Source organism: Panulirus ornatus, chromosome 49, assembly GCF_036320965.1.
Source record: "Panulirus ornatus isolate Po-2019 chromosome 49, ASM3632096v1, whole genome shotgun sequence".
Taxonomy (NCBI): Eukaryota; Metazoa; Arthropoda; class Malacostraca; order Decapoda; family Palinuridae; genus Panulirus; species Panulirus ornatus.
Window position 1 is genome coordinate 5,996,751 of NC_092272.1, and position 20,037 is coordinate 6,016,787.

The 20,037-nt window shown below is 36.7% G+C and overlaps 1 protein-coding gene across 3 annotated transcripts in view; it reads right to left on the reverse strand.

Annotated features, from left to right (window-relative positions):
• Positions 1 to 646: 646 nt before the first annotated feature.
• LOC139764368 (laminin subunit alpha-1-like) overlaps positions 647 to 20,037 on the reverse strand; it is a 142,962-nt gene continuing 123,571 nt past the window's right edge. For all 3 annotated transcript variants that reach the window (XM_071690905.1, XM_071690904.1, XM_071690903.1), the window contains 5 exons: positions 19,379 to 19,528; positions 15,137 to 15,299; positions 14,485 to 14,615; positions 13,320 to 13,548; positions 647 to 1,316 (listed from right to left, as the gene is read on the reverse strand). In XM_071690905.1, the coding sequence (XP_071547006.1) occupies positions 1,174 to 1,316; positions 13,320 to 13,548; positions 14,485 to 14,615; positions 15,137 to 15,299; positions 19,379 to 19,528 (816 nt within the window). In that variant the 3' untranslated portion in view covers positions 647 to 1,173. The remainder of the gene's footprint in view (positions 1,317 to 13,319; positions 13,549 to 14,484; positions 14,616 to 15,136; positions 15,300 to 19,378; positions 19,529 to 20,037) is intronic.

Below are 20,037 nucleotides of genomic sequence, written 5' to 3' on the forward strand. Positions count from 1 at the left end.
CAGCACCATTGGCTTTCAGAGAACTGGTCTCCAAAGTCATTTAAAGTGATTTACAGTCATGTATTACATGCACACCTTCAGCTTTGGCACAGTTCAGCATATAACTACTCAGATAGCTTCATCAGTGACTTGGCCACACATTAATATTTATCTCTAATATGTATGTAAGAATGACAAATTATTATAAACTGTAATTTTGCAAAGGTGTTGCCTATTATGTTTGTCATGGTCTCTCTCTCTCTGAGTTAATCCATATAATGTGGTTGAATTTAGAACTCATGAATGACATATAAAAACATAATTTACTTGAGAGGATAGCCAAATCTATTGGTCTTATTTCATACCTGTGATGAATAGGTTGGTAAATTGTTTTTTATTTCATTATAGTAACATGTTAATGTACTTTGTCATATCATTAACATGCATCTACTAATCTATTTTCTATGCAGGAGCATTTTTGAAGATTTCTAACCATGTATAATCTTTTAAAAATTTTGCTGTTACAAATTGTATATTTGCTTCCATGATGCATGCACCACAAAAGAAGCATTGCAGTAAAGCTTATGTACAGCAGTCAGTTCAATTAATGAGTATAGTAAAATTTTAGTTGTAAATATTTTGTCATGAGAAAATCCAAAGATCACTATAATGTATAACTAATTTTACTTTTGGTACAGTAAGCCTAAAGAATGTGTATTGTAATGTTTAACTAATTTTCCTTTGGTATATTTGATTCCAAAAGTCACTTCATTAATACATTACCATATATTTTTCATTATCGTCAGCTATTCTAATGGGTACAGTAATTAGTTCTCTTCACGATAAACTATTGTTGTTTATTCCCACTGGAATATTAGTTCATTCAATTCCTCTTAACATAATGTAAACATATTAAGGTATGTATATTTTTTTCACCTTCTGTACATACATAAGCATTTTACATGTTTTATCATCAGTAAGTTGTATGCATTTTTTGTTTTTTTGATAAGCAGACAGATTTCTGCAATGATTGCATTAACTAGTCCATTATATTTCTATAAGCATTAGTTATCAAAAAGCCAACCCCATCATAGTAAAACATTCTTTATATATTTATTGATTTGTACAATGTTAAAATATTATATCAGATTTGCTGAATGGACAGAGTGGCTGCATAAGAAAAGGTAAGTCCAGTTACTGAACAGGACAAGCATTCAGTAAAACATTTTGTAATCTGTACATGTCGGTCCAATCTCTTCGTTCACTGTTGAGAACAATGTTGCGGATGCAACCTTTGAAATTTTCTTGAGATGTGAGAGTTCCTGGGAGAGCAGCATCTGCAAATTGATATGTTCATATAATAATGATATATCATGTATGCTACTAAATTTTTGAGTGCAATTTTCATCTTCCTGTATTTATCTTTTTTCTTATGCTTAATTGCTTATTCCTTTCCTTACATGCCTCCCTCCTATACATCATTCCACACATTCTTCCCTAATTTCTCTCCCTCTAGTACTCATCCACTTTATCTCTCCGTCACATATGGTCTTCCTTTCACCTCCCCACCCTTTAATTGCACCAGCTTACAATCTCCTTGTAAACTAACTGTCTTTGCATTTTTTTTCACATGCCCAAACCTCCTCCAAGTATTATGTCTCACCAATGCTACCAGTCCACAATTCTATCCATGCCATACCAAATATCTTATACACCCCCTCATTACTTTCTTTATTTCATCTAGTCATACCACATGCTCCTCTCAAATAACTCATTTTCACAACCTGGATTGTTGACTTCTGTGACTCATCCCATGTCTGTTCTGGCTGCATAGGCCTGGGATGAGGGGACTATTCCATCCATTAATCCTCCTTTTCATCCATATTTACACCTCTACCTTTCATTTTTCCAGTGACTCCAACACTAACAGCTCTCTCCCTTATCTCTCCTTCCATGTCACCACTCACCTGAGATAGCTCCTAAATTCTTCTGTTCTGTCACCTCTTTCAGTCTAATTTTATCACTTATTCCAGTCTTTCTTCCCCAACATAAGTAACACATTGTAATACACTTTCTACTCATATTTATCTTTAATTGCCTATGGTTACATACATGATAAAATGCACTTACAACCATCTCCATTAACCCCCATACGTAACCCCTTTTTCTAAGTTTTATTTTCATATCTCTTATTACACTTATCCATATATATGTATGTTAAAAAGACACGTTGACATTACACAGCCAGGATTCAAGCCCATGTGTACACTGGAACTTCTGCTCAACTGTCTATGCATTTAAGTAAAAGAGGAATGAAAGGTGTATCAATATTATCCACTGGAAAAGACTGCTAGTGATTGGGAGATGTACAATAGAATGTGGCTGGAGGTTAGAGGAAGGTGCTGGAGCTGAAAAAGAGGGCAAATGAGAGATGGGGTGGAGTTCGGGCAAACCTTAGGAAGAATATACAAAAAAGTTTTGGAAAGAGATGAATAGTGTGACTAGAACAAGATAACGAATGGTAGCATCTGAGACATGAGTAAAAAAAAAAAATGGTGAAAAAGACAGGAAGTGCATAATTTGAAAGACAACTAGATGTAGAAAGTTAAAGGGAAAGTATTTGGGGATGGGAAAAGGAAGGTAGTGGGAGTGAAAGAAAGGGAGAGCTTAGGAGATGAGAGGGGGAAAGAGGAGGGGAAGAAAGAAGCTGTTTCAGCAAGAGGATAGGGAGAAGGAAGAAGGGTGATTGATGGTGGGAGTGGGGAGAGGGGAAAAAGGGAGTTTAGAGTTTAGGTGTGTGAAGACTATAGGTTTGTGGATGTATGGAGTGTTTGGGGTTTGATGGAATGTACAAGTAGAAGATAAGCAAAGGAGGAGGGAAGAATATAAAATGTGTGAGCAGAATGTAAAGAAAATGATGTGATAGCAGAGAAAGAGTAGATAAAGATTTTGGAAGAAAGTTGAGTGAAAATTTTAGGGATAATAAGAAATTGAAGTGGAAGGTGGTGAAAAGGAGAGGTATACATAAGAGTGGAGGCGTAAAGTGCCATTGTACAAAGGCAAAGGGGATAAGAGTGAGTGCTCAAATTACAGAGGTATAAGTTTGTTGAGTATTCCTGGTAAATTATATAAGTTGCTGAATCAAAAGGAGGAGTGAAAGAAAGATGGAAAGAGTATTTTGAAGAACTGATAAATGTGGGAGAAGGTGAGGCGGCAGCAGTTACATGCATGGGTGCTAAAGATGTATAAAGCAATTATAGGGGGGAAAGGTATGGGATGTGTGGATCAGATTTTTGTGGTAAAGATAAATGGAAAAGTTTTTAGTGAAAGTTAAAAAGTTGTAAGCAGCTTTTATGTATCTTGAGAAAGTATGAGGGGTCGAGTGGAATGCCTTATGGGACGTGTTACGGATATACAGAGTGGGAGACAACTGATGGATGGTGTGAAAGCCATCTATAGAGGGAGCAAATGCATGTGTAAGAACAGATAGAGTTGTGCAAAAGTTACAGTAAATGTGGGTGAGAGGGGCAGGTTAGTGCCAGAATGGATGAAGGCAAGCAAGTATGAATATGTACATGTTTATATATATATATATATATATATATATATATATATATATATATATATATAATGTATATGTCTGTGTATGTATGTATATGTTGATATTTATTTATTATACTTTGTCGCTGTCTCCTGCATTAGTGAGGTAGCACAAGGAAACAGATGAAAGAATGGCCCAACTGACCCACATACATATGTATATACATAGACGCCCACACACGCACATATACATACCTAAACATTTAAACATATATACATATACATACACAGACATATATGTATATACACATGCATAAATTAATACATGCTGCCTTAATCCATTCCTGCCACCACCCACCCATGAAATGACACCCCCCCTTCCTCCGCTTGCGCTCAAGGTAGCGCAAGGACAGGACAGCAAAGGCCCCATTCGTCCACACAGACTCTAGCTGTCATGTGTAATGCATCGAAACCACAGCTCCCTTTCCACATCCAAGCCCCACAGAACTTTCCATGGTTTACCTCAGATGCTTCACATGCCCTGGTTCAGTCCACTGACAGCACATCGACCCCAGTATACCATGTCATTCCAGTTCACTCTATTCCTTGCACGCCTTTCACCCTCTTGTATGTTCAGGCCCCGATCACTCAAAATCTTTTTCACTCCATCCTTCCACCTCCAATTTGGTCTCTCACTTCTCCTCATTCCCTCCACCTCTGGCACATATATCCTCTTTGTCAATCTTTCCTCACTCATTCTCTCCATGTGACCAAGATATTTCAATACACCCTCTTCTGCTCTCTCAACCACACTCTTTTTATTACCACACATTTCTCTTATTCTTTCAAACCACCTCACTCCACATATTGTCCTCAAACATCTCATTTCCAACATATCCACCCTCCTTTGCACAACCCTATGTATCACCCATGCCTCACAACAATATAACATTGTTGGGATCACTATTCCTTCAAACATACCCATTTTTGCTTTCCGAGATAATGTTCTTACATTCCACACATTTTTCAACGCTCCCAAAACCTTCGCCCCCTCCCCCACCCTCTGACTCACTTTTGCTTCTATGGTTCCATCTGCTGCCAAATCCACTCCCAGATATCTAAAACACTTCACTTCCTGGGTCCAGTTTTTCTCCATTCAAACTAACCTCCCAATTAACTTGTCCCTCAACCCTACTTTACCTAATAACCTTGCTCTTATTCACATTTACTCTCAGCTTTCTTCTTTCACACACTTTTACCAAACTCAGTCACCAGCTTCTGCAGTTTCTTACCCAAATCAGCCACCAGCCAGCACTTCCCAAATTCTCTGATCCCAACAGACTGCATACTTGCCCCCCTTTCCAAAACTCTTGCATTCACCTCCCTAACCACCCCATCCATAAACAAATTAAACAACCATGGAGACATCATGCACCCCTGCTGCAAACCGACATTCTCTGGGAACCAATCACTTTCCTCTCTTCCTACTTGTACACATGGCTTTTATCCTTGATAAAAGCTTTTCACTGCCTCTAGCAACTTACCTCCCACACAATATACTCTTAATACCTTCCACAGAGCATCTCTATCATATGCCTTCTCCAGATCCATAAATGCTACATATAAATCTGTCTGCTTTTCCAAGTATTTCTCACATACATTCTTCAAAGCAAACACTTGATCCACACATCCTCTACCACTTCTGAACCCACACTTCTCCTCCCCAGTCTGATGCTCTGTACATGCCTCTCACCCTCTCAATCAACACCCTTCCATAGAATTTCCCAGGAATACTCAACAAACTTATACCTCTGTAATTTGAACACTCACCTTTATTCCTTTTGCACAGTGGCACTCTACATGCATTCTAACAATCCTCAGGCATTTCACCATGAACCATACATTAATTTGAATATCCTCACAAACCAGTCAACAACACAGTCACCCCCTTTTTTAATAAATTCCACAGCAATACCATCCAAACCCGCTGCCTTGCTGGCTTTCATCTTCCCTAAAGCTTTTACTACCTCTTCTCTGCTTACAAAATCGTTCTCCCTAACCCTGTAACTATGCACACCACCCTATATCTGCCACTCTATCATCAGACACATTCAACAAGCCTTCAAAATACTCACTCCATCTTCTCACATCACCACTACTTGTTATCACCTTCCCATTAGCCCCCTTCACTGATGTTCCCATTTGTTCCCTTGTCTTATGCACTTTATTTGCCTCCTTCCAAAACATCTTTTTATTCTCCATAAAATTTAATGATACTCTCTCACCCCAACTCTCATTTGCTCTCTTTTTCACCTCTTGCACCTTTCTCTTGACGTCCTGCCTCTTTCTTTTATATATCTCCCACTCATTTGCATTATTTCCTTACAAAAATCGTCCAAATGCCTCTCTCTTCTTTCACTAATAATCTTATTTCTTCATCCCACCACTCGCTACCCTTTCTAATCTGCCCATCTCCCACGATTCTCATGCCACAAGCATCTTTTGTGCAAGCTATCACTTCTTCCCTAAATACATCCCATTCCTCCCCCACTCTCCTTACCTCCTTTGTATTCACTTTTTTCCATTGTGTACTCAGTCTCTCCTGGTACTTCCTCACACAAGTCTCCTTCCCAAGCTCGCTCACTCTTACCACTCTCTTCACCCCAACATTCTCTCTTCTTTTTTGAAAACCTCTACAAATCTTCACCTTCGCCTCCACAAGATAATGATCAGACATCCCTCCAGTAGGACCTCTGAGCACATTAACACCCAGAAGTCTCTTTTTCGTACACCTATCAATTAACACGTAATTCAATAACGCTCTCTTGCCATCTCTCCTACTTACATACATATATTTATATATATCTCTCTTTTTAAATCAGGTATTCCCAATCAGTCCTTTTTCAGTGCACAAATCTACAAGCTCTTTACCATTTCCATTTACAACACTGAACACCCCATGTGCACCAATTATTCCCTCAGCTGCCACATTGCTTACCTTTGCATTCAAATCACCCATCACTATAACCCGGTTTCGTGCATCAAAACTACTAATGCACTCAGCTGCTCCCAAAGCACTTGCCTCTCATGATCTTTGTTCTCATGCCCAGGTGCATATGCACCAATAATCACCCATCTCTCTCCATCCACTTTAAGTTTTACTCATATCAATCTAGAGTTTACCTTCTTACACTCCTTCCCTTGCTCTTGTCCTCTCATCAACCCCTGACTTTACTCCCAAGACATTCCCAGACCATGGAGAAAATTAAACATGATAAGTTCCCAAGTGCACTTTTGTATAATAATCACTTCATTAGGGGAGATACAAGAAAGAAATATAAGTCAGCAGATATACAACGAAGCGACATAGTTAGGAAGCCAATTGGTAAACTCATGATTCTCCAAGACAGACAATGAGCGTATCATAAACTCATTGTGTGGACAAGAAGGGAAATTGTTTACAAATTTTATAAACACTAAAGCTATCCAATGTGTATAGACCTTCACTAATTTTAAGGTTATAATTCTTTGTGTATTTGATAATATGATTCAGTGATATTTCTCGTGGTACTGGCATTAGAGTTAATAACTGAGATGGCATTACTCGTCAATACAATGATCATAGTTTTTAACGTGATTAAACAAGGCACTTGATTCTTGTCCTGTTCTTATACTATATTCATGTTGCTTAAGTCTAACGGAAAGATCCCTACCAGTCTGCCCAACATAAAACTTATCAATTTCTACTTGGCACTTTATAGATGCATCCAGGAGAATATTCTGGTGAGTTCCTGATTAAGATATTCTTTATAGTATTAATGTTGCTGAAGGCAACATTTACATTAAGGGATTAAACAACATGGGAAGTAAAACAAAATTATCAAAAGGGAGAACTAAAAGATTCTTGGGTGTCAATGGGACGTTTGGGTTCAACTCTATAAAATGATTTCTCTGCAAGTTAAATTTAGGTTTTTTTCAGTGAAAGGTCTTGGATACTTCAAGTTAGATCCAGTAGAATATATCCTCTCAAATCATCATCAGTAAACTCTGGACTGCAAATACGTAATGCCCTAAGAAACATAGATTGAAATGATTATTTAACTCTGTAATGTTGAGATGAGTAATAATGGATACACTGGTAGGTTTTCTGCTATATGCTAAACTTAAACTTGTTTCCTTGCCTATGGATGATGCAGTCTAAATATGATAACATACCATTATTTTCATTTTCTACAGTAAATTTGATGGAAGGTATTAATTGTTAAGTAAGGGGAGAAATGTTTGTAAATTTTCATTTCTTGGCCAAACACAAAGAACATCATTTACATACCTAAACCAAATTGCATTAGAAGGTAAGATATCCTTTAGTAATTTTGTTTCAAAGAATTCCATATAAAGATTACTTAGTACAGGTGAAAGAGGATTACCCTTTGCCATCCCAAATTTTTGAGCATAATATTCTCCATTGAATTGAAATACACAGTCTTTTATACACAATTTTATCAGTTCAGTGGAAACAGGCTCTTTCACCTGTACTAAATAATCTTTATATGGAATTCTTTGAAACAACATTATTAAAGTAAATGTGAATAAGAGCAAGGTTATTAGGTTTAGTAGGTAAATTGGGAGTTAAGTTTGAATGGAGAAAAACTGGACGAAGTGAAGTGTTTTAGATATCTGGGAGTGGATTTGGTAGCGCATGGAACCATGGAAGCGAAAGTGAATCATAGGGTGGGGGAGGGGGTGAAGGTTCTAGGAGCGTTGAAGAATGTGTGGAAGGCAAGAACGTTATATCAGAAAGCAAAAATGGGTATGTTTGAAGGAATAGTGGTTCCAACAATGTTACATGGTTGTGAGGCATGGGCTATTGATAGGGTTGTGCAGAGGAGGGTGGATGTGTTGGAAATGAGATGTTTGAGGACAGTATGCAGTGTGAGGTAGTTAGATCGAGTAAGTAATGAAAGAGTAAGAGAGATGTGTGGTAATAAAAAGAGCAGAAGAGGGTGTACTGATATGGTTTGGTCACATGGTGAGAATGAATAGAGTAAAGGTTGGCAAAGAGGATATATGTGTCAGAGTTGAAGGGAACGAGAAGTGGGAGACCAAATTGGAGGTGGAAGAATGGAGTGAAAAAGATTTTGAGCGATCAGGGCTTGAACATACAGGAGGGTGAAAGGCATGCAAAGAATAGAGTGAATTGGAACGATGTGTTGTAACGAGGTCAACGTGCTGTCAATGGATTGAACCAGGGCATGTGAAGCGTCTAGGGTAAACAACTATAGAAAGTTTTGTGGGGCCTGGATGTGGAAAGGGAGCTGTGGTTTCGGTGCATTACACATGACAGCTAGAGACTTAGTGTTAATCAATGAGGCCTTTGTTGTCTTTTCCTAGCACTACCTTGCGCACACACATGGGGCTTGGGATGCCATTTTCATGTGTGGCAGGGTGGCTGCGGGAATGGTTGAAGGCAGCATGTATGAATATGTACAAGTGTATATATATATATGTCTATGTATATGTATGTATACATTGAAATGTATAGGTATGTATAAGCGTGTGTGTGGCCATTTATGTATATACATGTGTATGTGGGTGGATTGGGCCATTCTTTCGTCTGTTTCCTTGCGCTACCATGCTAACGCAGGAGACAGCAAAAGAGTATAATAATAAGGATAAAAATCTTACCTTCTAATGCAATTTTGTTTAGGTATGTAGATAATGTTCTTCGTGTTTGGCCAACAAACGAAAATTTACAAACATTTCTCCCATTACTTCACAATTTAGTACCTTCCATGAAATTTATTGTAGAAAATGAAAATAATGATATGTTACCATTTTTAGACTGCATGACCATAGGCAAGGAAACAAGTTTAAGTTTAGATTATACAGAAAACCTACCTATGTATGCTCATATATCCATTATTACTCATCTCAGCATTACAGAGTTAAATTATCATCATTTCAATCTATGTTTCTTAGGGCATTACGTATTTGCAGTCCAGAGTTTATTGATGATGAATTTGAGAAGATATATTCCATTGGATCTAACTTAAAGTACCCTAGATCTTTCATTGATAAAAACCTTAAGTTAGCAAAATCATTTTATAGAGTTAAACCCAAACCTCCTATTGACACCAAGAATCTTTTAGTTCTCCCTTTTGATAATAATTTTACTTTACTTCCCATGCTGCTTAAATCCTTTAATGTGAATGTTGCCTTCAGCAACAATAATACTATAAAGAATGTCTTAAATCAGGAGCTCACCAGAAAATTCTGAGTGCATCTATAAAGTGCCATGTAGAAATTGATAAGTTTCATGTTGGGCAGACTGGTAAGGATCTTTCTAACGTTAGACTTAAGGAACATAAATGTAGTATAAGAACAGAACAAAAATCAAGTGCCTTGTTTAATTACGTTAAAAACTATGATCATTGTACTGACTGGAGTAATGCCATCTCAGTTATTAACTCTAATGCCAGTACCACGAGAAATATCATTGATCTATTATTATTAAATACACAAAGAATTATAACCTTAATATTAGTGAAGGTCTACACAAATTGGATAGCTTTATTGTTGATAAAATTTGTAGACAATTCCCCTTCTTGTCCATGTAATAAGTTTATGATACGCTCGTTGTCTGTCTTGGAGAATCACGTGTTTACCAAATGGCATCCTAGCTAAGTCTCTTCATTGTACATCAGCTGACTTATATTTCTTTCTTGTATCTCCCCTGATGATGTGATTATTACACGAAAGTGCACTTGGGAACTTATCGTGTTTCATTTTCCCCGTGGACTCATAGGAATATACTTGATCACGTGCAAAATTGTGATCATTTCCAGTATATATATATATTACAGTATATTATTTTTTTAGTCTAATCGCCGTATCCTGCATAATGTACATACACATACATATGGTAGTTGCCCCGTTTTTCAGCACTGTTTTCTTTGACTCCTGGTTATTCTACTAGTTTTCTATGATAATCACCTGCTTTTACGGTGCTGGTTTCTTTAGTTTTGCCATTTTGCATGTTTTCTATTTTATGGCACTGTGTTCTATTATTCCCGGTCATTTAGCCTGTTTTGTATTATGGTTCAAGAACGTCATTCTTTTTGCAGTACATTTTCTATTCCAGTCATTTTACCCAATTTCTATGGTGTCAAGAATGAGTCACTTATCTGTGGCTCCGTATTCTTTGATGTCCGGTCGTGTTCATTTTTTATAATGGGTTTAGAATGTTACCCCCTTTTACAGCACCATTTTTTTTAATTGTCATTTTGCTCGTTTTTTATGATGAGTCAAGAATACAATAGCTACCCCCCTTTTATGGCACTGTTTTCTATGATAGTTCAAGAATCCCCTTTTACAGCATGTTTTCTATTTGATCATTTTACTCGTTTCCTATGGTGTCAACAATATGAATCACCATTTTCTTGTTAACCCTCTTACAGCACCGTCTTCTGTTCTTCCTGGTAATTTTGCTAATTTTCTGAGGACAAGAACATGTCACCCCATTTTGCGTTTACTTTTAATAGAGCTCACTTTGCATTTTCCAGTTCATTTTGCTTGTTCTTTGAGTAGGGGTGAAGACACACACACACATTATAGTTATCCCCTTTTACGGCACGTTCTATTTCAGATAAGAATAAGATAGTACCCCATTTGGTGGCAGTTTTCTTTAATTTCCTATAATATTCCCCTCGTTTTGCCCACTTTCTATGATAAACATGTCCCTGACCCCCTTTATCATAGAAAATGGGTAGAATGAAAGATTAAGGGGTAACCCTTCATAGTTTTTTCATAAAAAATGGGTAGAATCAAAGAAAACATTTATTTTTGATTCTACCCATTTATGAAAATTGGAAAAAAGAAAAGTTACCCTTTAAAATAAGCGTTTTCTGACTGCTGATATAATAACCCTAAATATTAAAACCCATTTTCTATGATAAATTGCCGAGAATATAATAGTTACCCCTCAATATAGCTTTGGATTTTCTATGATAAATTGCCAAGAATATATAATAGTTACCCTTCAATATAAAAACGTTTTCTTTGATTTCCCATTTTCTTTGATAAATTGCTAAGAATATAATAGTTACCCCTAAATATAAAAACGTTTTCTTTGATTCTTCCCGTTTTCTATGATAAATTGCCAAGAATATAATAGTTACCCCTAAATATAAAAACGTTTTCTTTGATTTCCCATTTTCTATGATAAATTACCAATATAATAGTTACCCCTCAATGTAAAACCGTTTTCTTTGATTCTTCCCGTTTTCTATGATAAACTACCAAGAATATAATGGTTACCCCTAAATATAAAACCGTTTTCTTTGATTCTTCCCGTTTTCTATGATAAACTACCAAGATATAATAGTTACCCCTTAATATAAAACCGTTTTCTTTGATTTCCCATTTTCTATGATAAATTGCTAAGAATATAATAGATACCCCTTAATAAAACGTTTTTGATTTCCCATTTTCTATAAATTAATATAATAGTTACCCCTAAATATAAAACCGTTTTCTTTGATTCTTCCCGTTTTCTATGATAAACTACCAAGAATATGTTACCCCTAAATAGAAAAGTTTTCTTTGATGCTTCCCGTTTTCTATGATAAACTACCAAGAATATAATAGTTACCCCTTAAAAACCGTTTTCTTTGATTTCCCATTTTCTATGATAAATTATCAAGAATATAATAGTTACCCCTAAATATAAAACCGTTTTCTTTGATTCTTCCCGTTTTCTATGATAAACTACCAAGAATATAATAGTTACCCCTAAATATAAAACCGTTTTCTTTGATTTCCCATTTTCTATGATAAATTGTCAAGAATATAATAGTTACCCCTTAATACAAAACCGTTTTCTTTGATTTCCCATTTTCTATGATAGATTACCAAGAATATAATAGTTACCCCTATATAAAACCGTTTTCTTTGATTTCCCATTTTCTATGATAAATTGTCAATATAATAGTTACCCCTTAATACAAAACCGTTTTCTTTGATTTCCCATTTTCTATGATAGATTACCAAGAATATAATAGTTACCCCTAAATACGTTTTCTTTGATTCTACGTTTTCTATGATAAATTGCCAAGAATACAAAAGTTACCCCTAAATATAGAACGTTTTCTTTTATTCTACATTTTCTATGATAAATTGCCAAATGTTATCTAAATTTAATGTTTTCTCTGATTTTACCCATGCATATAAATTTACCCTCTAGTATGTTACCCCTTATGTTTTTATTATAACCAAACCCTATGATAAAAAACCAAGAATATAATACTTACCCTCTCATAAAGGACCAAGAATATAATACTTACCCTCTCATATACCAGCTTTTATTATGCACTACAAAGGAAATGGACAATATATAATTTTCATATAGGAAAATTTTCCTTGTGCAACATCGCAAGAAATTTACATTATTCATAAGGTGTAAAGGGAAAACATAACTGTGGGTAGATCATAGTGCATTTTCTTTGCAATTAAGGAGCTTGACAATAAGTTAACTGCCTTTCCTCACTGAAAAGTGTAATAATCCAGCATTCTTTAGGTGGCTGGATTAAAGAGGCTCAGAAATGCTTTCAAGAAACACATTCCAGTGAGGAAAGGTAGTGCCCTTTCAACTTAAAAAAAAAAGAAAAAAAGGCCTCAGTGCACAAATAAAGATTTTATGGGAAGATAATCTGAAAACTAATTCATGTCCTTTATTTTGTAAATGAGAATTTTATATTATATATCAAATTCAATTTACTTAAGAGAAAGTTCGTGAAACTTACCTGGCAAACCACCAATGTATAATGGAGCACCTGTGATTGTTGTTTTGTCATTACTGGAGCCATTAAAACCATAGGCTTCCCGATAATTGTCAACTCTCAGGGAAAGAGAATCTTTTATGTAGCTGGCTTTAACAGTGTGCCACATATTGTCACAGAAACTAAACTTGTTTCGGAGTCCCACCCGAGCGCTGAAGGAGTGGCCTACACCCATGTCTACACTCAATACAACCTGTGGAAATAGTCTGGGGTGAGTTAAAAGTGCATTTTGAACACAGCAGTGATGATGACACTTTTATAGAACTTTATTTTCATTTGTCACCTAATTAAGAATTATACCTACTACTTTTATTCTATATATTTGGTATTCTTTTATGGTGCCACATCTCTACAGAAGGAAGATTTTGAAGCTTGCACATGACTCAAGCTTCGCCGATCATTTAGGGATGAGAAAGACCCTTTATGCACTGGGGCTATGTTGCTTATGTGGGAGATGGTGATCAAGTGCCCTTCTTCATCTGTTTTCTGGGGTTATGTTGCTAACATGGGAGATGGTGATCAAGTATTTAAAAAAAGTTAATAATGTGGTATTACATCAGTATGTGATGTTTAGCAGCCATCAGTTACTACACTGCGCAGTGACTACCCAAAATTAATTCACATAAAACTAGCATGAGAGAATAAGTAGGGAGAGGTTGACAAAAGGATGTATGTCAGAAGTGGGAGGAACATGATGAAAAGGGAGACCAAATTGCATATGGAAGGACAAAGTGAAAAAGATTCCTAAGTGACTGGGGCCTGAACATGCAGGAGTGTGAAAGGTATGCATGGGGTTGATGTGCTGTCAATGGACTGAACCAGGGCATGTGAAGCAGCTTTGGGGGAGACCTAGGAAAGGTCTATGAGACCTGGTTGTGGAGCTGTGGTTCTAGAGCATTACACATGACTATACAGAATGGATGTGAGCAAATGCTGCCTTTTTTTTCATGTTCCTAGTACTACCTTGCCAAAGCAGGGTACAGTGATCAAGTATGAAAATTGTAGTTAGATGGCAAAAAGACTATCGCTGAAAAAAATAATTTAAAAATGTGTATTTAACAATCTAAAATTGCTTAATTAAAAAAAATGATTAATGTGGACAATAATTAAGGATAACTAAATTACTTACAGCTCCATTCATTAATTCAAGGGAAAGTGATGTTCCACGAGGATCAGCAATACTGAGAATTATACCATTTAGTTCCCAAGTCCGGAATTCCAGTCGTAACTCAAGTAGTGAACCAACATTAAAATCATCACCTAAAGAGAAATGAAAATGAATAAGAACATTTTTTACCTCTGAAAATACCGGAAGTATTGTAACAAAAAAGGCTAAAGTTAGAGACCTTCTGGCCAGAATGATGTATCTATGGTACATATGCAGAGAATAACTGAAAACTTTGAAGTACAAACAAATCCCAGAATAGAACTATCAAATTTATTCTAAAGTGGATGTTAATAAATCACGCTTTAGTTGTGAGCATCATGCCCATACCCTGTAAGGACACATACATAAGACATTATGGTTGTAAACTTATCTAGTGAAAGAAAGGACTACCATAACTTGTTAAGTCCAAGACATCTAAGTATCTGTGGATGATTTGGTAAATCTTTCACTGAATATAAGTAACATACTGGTCAATGATAATATACAGACAGACATGAACTAATTACATGTAAACCTAAATTCTAACAGACAGACATGAACTAATTACATGTAAACCTAAATTCTAAGTGTAGCAAACACATGTGAGACTACAAAAACAAAAACTAATTCTTACTATAAATAGCATAAGCATCGCCTGGAAAATATGAACCAGGTTGTACGCTGGCAAAGCACTGGCCAACACCAACTATGCGATCTCGTCTCCTATTGTTGGGTATTTCAAATTCTTCTGCATTAATTTTTAGGTTTCTTAAACAGCCCCGTAATGTTTCTGTTTCCTGCAACACGAAGAAGATTAGCTTGAGCATTGAAAATGTTAGTATATAACTGCTGTCTGAACTATATATATCCATAAACATCTTTAAGCTTAAAATGTGCATTTGCAACACTCATTGCCTAATGATGTCAGTATATAACTCTGTTATCTGAAAATTAATCAGAGCAATGAAAATGTTAGTATATAATTCTGTTGTCTGAACTATGTATATCTATAAACATCTTTATGCCTAAAGTGTGTATTTGCAACACTCATTGCCTGGTGATGCATAAAATCTCCCCACTGTCAGGACACATACCTATCTATACCTTTCTCCTTCACTGTATCACCCACCCATCCAATGCTGTCACTTGTCACATAGTGTCTTTCCTAGATCTCATCTTCTAATGCTCTTTCAAGTTCTCACCAGGAGGCATCATGAACTTTCCGCTCCCCCTCGCTATCACCACATGGTTCCTACCCAGTACAGCATCTGAAAACTCTGAACAGAGAGGACTGAGCCTTAAGAGGAAAAAAAATCCTCATTTGGCCCCCTTCTCTGTTCCTTCTTTTGGAAAAGTAAAAAGTGGACAGGAGGATTTCCAGCCCCCAACTCCCACCCCTATTAGTCACCTACAACACACAGTGAATACGTGGGAAGTACTCTTCCTCCCTTATCCCCAGGGATAGTATTATTATTATGGGTATGTTCAAAGGAATAGTAGTTCCAACAATATTACATGGTTGCAAGGCATGGGCGATAGATACGGTTGTGCGGAGGAGGGTGGATAAGTTAGAAATGAAAAGTTTGAGGACAATATGTGGTGTGAGGTGGTTTGATCAAATAAGTAATGAAAGGGTAAGTGAGATGTGTGGTTATAAAAATAGTGGTTGAAATGATTTGAACATATGGAGAGGATGAGTGAGGAAAGGTTGACAAAGAGGATATATATGTCAGAGGTGGAGGGAACAAGGAGAGGCAGGGGACCAAATTGGAGGTGGAAGGATGGAGTGAAAAAGATTTTTAGCGATCAGGGCCTGAACATACAGGAGGGTGAGAAGCGTGCAAGGAATAGAATGAATTGGAATGATGTGGTACACCAGGGTTGACGTGTTGTCAGTGGACTGAACCAGGGCATATGAAGCATCTGGGGTAAATCATGGAAAGGTTTACTGGAAAAAACTGCAAGATCTTGATTAAGGTTAATTTTTCCCTAATTCCTATATATCATTTCACTATTACACTTACACTAACTGTACCATTATTGCTGGTCTTTCTGTCTCATTATAACTAAGCTACTGGGGTGCATTAATTTATTTTCCTTCTACAGATAATTTATCCATCCTTTAACTTTCTTTACACCTCATTTCACCTCTTCCGAGTTTTTGCTTCATCTGACCCTTTCACTAAATGTATAATAACCTTACAGAGAACTTGTATAAATGAGTGGAGTCCCAGAAAATCTAGTAACTCGGAATTCTCCAGTAGCATGGCCCACCCTGGAACATTAGGTAGACACTTTAGGTAGAAGTAGTTGGGAGGATAATTAGGTTGGAGCCTCTGAAGAAACTATGCAAGAGTTGCCCTGTCAGTGGCCTGGTAAGGATGAGGCACTAAAGGCTAAGAAGCAGCACTGGAGTTCACCAGTTATGGAGACTTTTGCTACAGTGACCCCCTTGAGGGAGTTACCAAAGGGTGTGGGCATCAACGAAATAGATGGATAGCGTGGACCACCAACAGGTAGCCTAAACTTCAGTTAACATTATCACTGAGTATTAAGAGTTAATCTAAGTGTGAGCTAAAAATTCCAGTAAACTGGACTATTATATGGTTGCACAAGATTGTTTTAAGAATTATAGAGGCAATGTGAGTACTAATACCTTTTTGAACTGCTGTTCCATTTCAAGAGTAAAACAGAAGTTTACAGATGTAGTGCCTACTCTGCAAATAACTCCTTAACTTGAAAGCTGGTTCACTCTAGTTCATTCAAATTACATTAATATTATTGCCTTTATGAAAAAAACATTAAATACTAAGGAAAACAATGTTATGTTAACTGAACATCTACAATTCGAATTCCTAAACATGCCTACTGAATATGATAGTCCATTATTTCTAATGAGGTACTTACTGTTACAGCTGATATTGTTTGATCTTAGCAACTCAAAACCCTGGTAACCATTCCACAGCTACACTAATCACACATTCAAGACCCTTGCAGTGATTAGCTATCCTATTCTCACACATGGGGGGTCAACCTTAACAGCATATTGTATTAATTTCAATCATATCAAGTTTTTCTGTTCTCACCAAGTTTTATGTTAGCACTTTGAACATGTATTAATATATAGTCATAACAATAAGATAAATAGGGAGTTTTTTTTTTTTTTCTTTTTTTCGCTGTCTCCCGCGTTTGCGAGGTAGTGCAAAGAAACAGATGAAAGAAATGGCCCAACCCACCCCCATACACATGTATATACACACACGTCCACACACGCAAATATTTTTTTTTTTTTTTTTTTTTTTTTGCTTCGTCGCTGTCTCCCGCGTTTGCGAGGTAGCGCAAGGAAACAGACGAAAGCAAATGGCCCAACCCACCCCCATACACATGTATATACATACACGTCCACACACGCAAATATACATACCTACACAGCTCTCCATGGTTTACCCCAGACGCTTCACATGCCCTGATTCAATCCACTGACAGCACGTCAACCCCGGTATACCACATCGATCCAATTCACTCTATTCCTTGCCCTCCTTTCACCCTCCTGCATGTTCAGACCCCGATCACACAAAATCTTTTTCACTCCATCTTTCCATCTCCTATTTGGTCTCCCACTTCTCGTTCCCTCCACCTCCGACACATATATCCTCTTGGTCAATCTTTCCTCACTCATTCTCTCCATGTGCCCAAACCATTTCAAAACACCCTCTTCTGCTCTCTCAACCACGCTCTTTTTATTTCCACACATCTCTCTTACCCTTACGTTACTTACTCGATCAAACCACCTCACACCACACATTGTCCTCAAACATCTCATTTCCAGCACATCCACCCTCCTGCGCACAACTCTATCCATAGCCCGCGCCTCACAACCATACAACATTGTTGGAACCACTATTCCTTCAAACATACCCATTTTTGCTTTCCGAGATAATGTTCTCGAATTCCACACATTCTTCAAGGCTCCCAGGATTTTAGCCCCCTCCCCCACCCTATGATTCACTTCCACTTCCATGGTTCCATCTGCTGCCAGATCCACTCCCACATATCTAAAACACTTTACTTCCTCCAGTTTTTCTCCATTCAAACTTACCTCCAAATTGACTTGACCCTCAACCCTACTGTACCTAATACTAATAACCTTGCTCTTATTCACATTTACTCTTAACTTTCCTCTTTCACACACTTTACCAAACTCAGTCACCAGCTTCTGCAGTTTCTAATGCAAATATTATTACACAGCCCATGGACTTTTATGTATGCACAAAATAAATCATCCCTTTACATAAACTAAGAATTTTTTAGATAAGAAAGAAAATTTAAGAGAAACATGTACTCTTTCAAGAGATTTGTAGTTATAAATGTAAATGAAGAGCTATTAAATTTGTTAGATTTTCCCACAATGAAAGAATAGTACACGAGTGTGTATGAAATTATATTCTTGAGGACAAGAAATGTTGTGATGCTGGTAAATCATATAAAGAATGACAAAGTGAGAGATGTGGCAGTGAGTGCAGTCTGATTGAGAGAACTGACTAAAATGTCATGGAGTGGTCCATGCATATGGAGAGGGAAGACTGACCAGTAAGATCCTCATGTTCTAGCAGTGAATGAAGGGCACAAAAGGAAGTGAGATGAAGTTGGAATAATGAAGTGAAAGAGGCTTTGGGGTATTAGTGCCTGAAAATTCAGAAGGATGAGAAGCATCCATGGAACAGAATTAATTGAACAATGTGGTATACACAGGAAAGGGGAAAACATGCCATCAATGCAATAAACCAAGACATGTGAAGCCGTAATTTAAGAAATAGTTCACATGAATATAAAGGTCAAATTTTACCAAAAACATCAATCTCAAAAGTTGCCTTACTTGTATATTATTTGGCCTGGCAACATTAGATGGAAGACTTCCCAGGAATAGCTCCCTTCCAACATTAAGCTTACGAGGAGCTTTCACTTTCTTCACCAGTTGATTGTCTACAAAAAGACGGAGACGCTTCCGTACCTTTTCTATCATGACCTGCAAAAAAAAAGCACTAGCTAATTCCTGTTACAGCATAAGTTTTCTCTTAATAAATCAGAGATCTTGAACTCAATACAATATTAAGTATGAATAAAGACATTTCCAATCCAGAATACATATAAAGAAGCCAAGTTCTTCCCTAACCTTAGCATTAAGAGAGTATGATACAGCATACATTCAAACGAGGTACCTCAACATAAAGGATATGCTATTAAACTTCAGAAAAGCATCCAACTGAACATCATATGTATTAATGCAACAATAGTTTTAGATTAGATTTTGTAAAGAATCTTACTTTTTATTTCAATCACAACCCTTAACACTGGTACCATAAGTACTTATATTTAAGAACAATTTTAAGTGAGATTTTGTAAAGAATCAACCTATTATTTCATTCTCAACTCTTAACACTGGTAAAATAAATATTTCTAATTGAGAACAGTTTCAAATGAGATTTTGAGGAGAATCTGCTTATCATTTCATTTACAGCCCTTAAAACTGGTTCA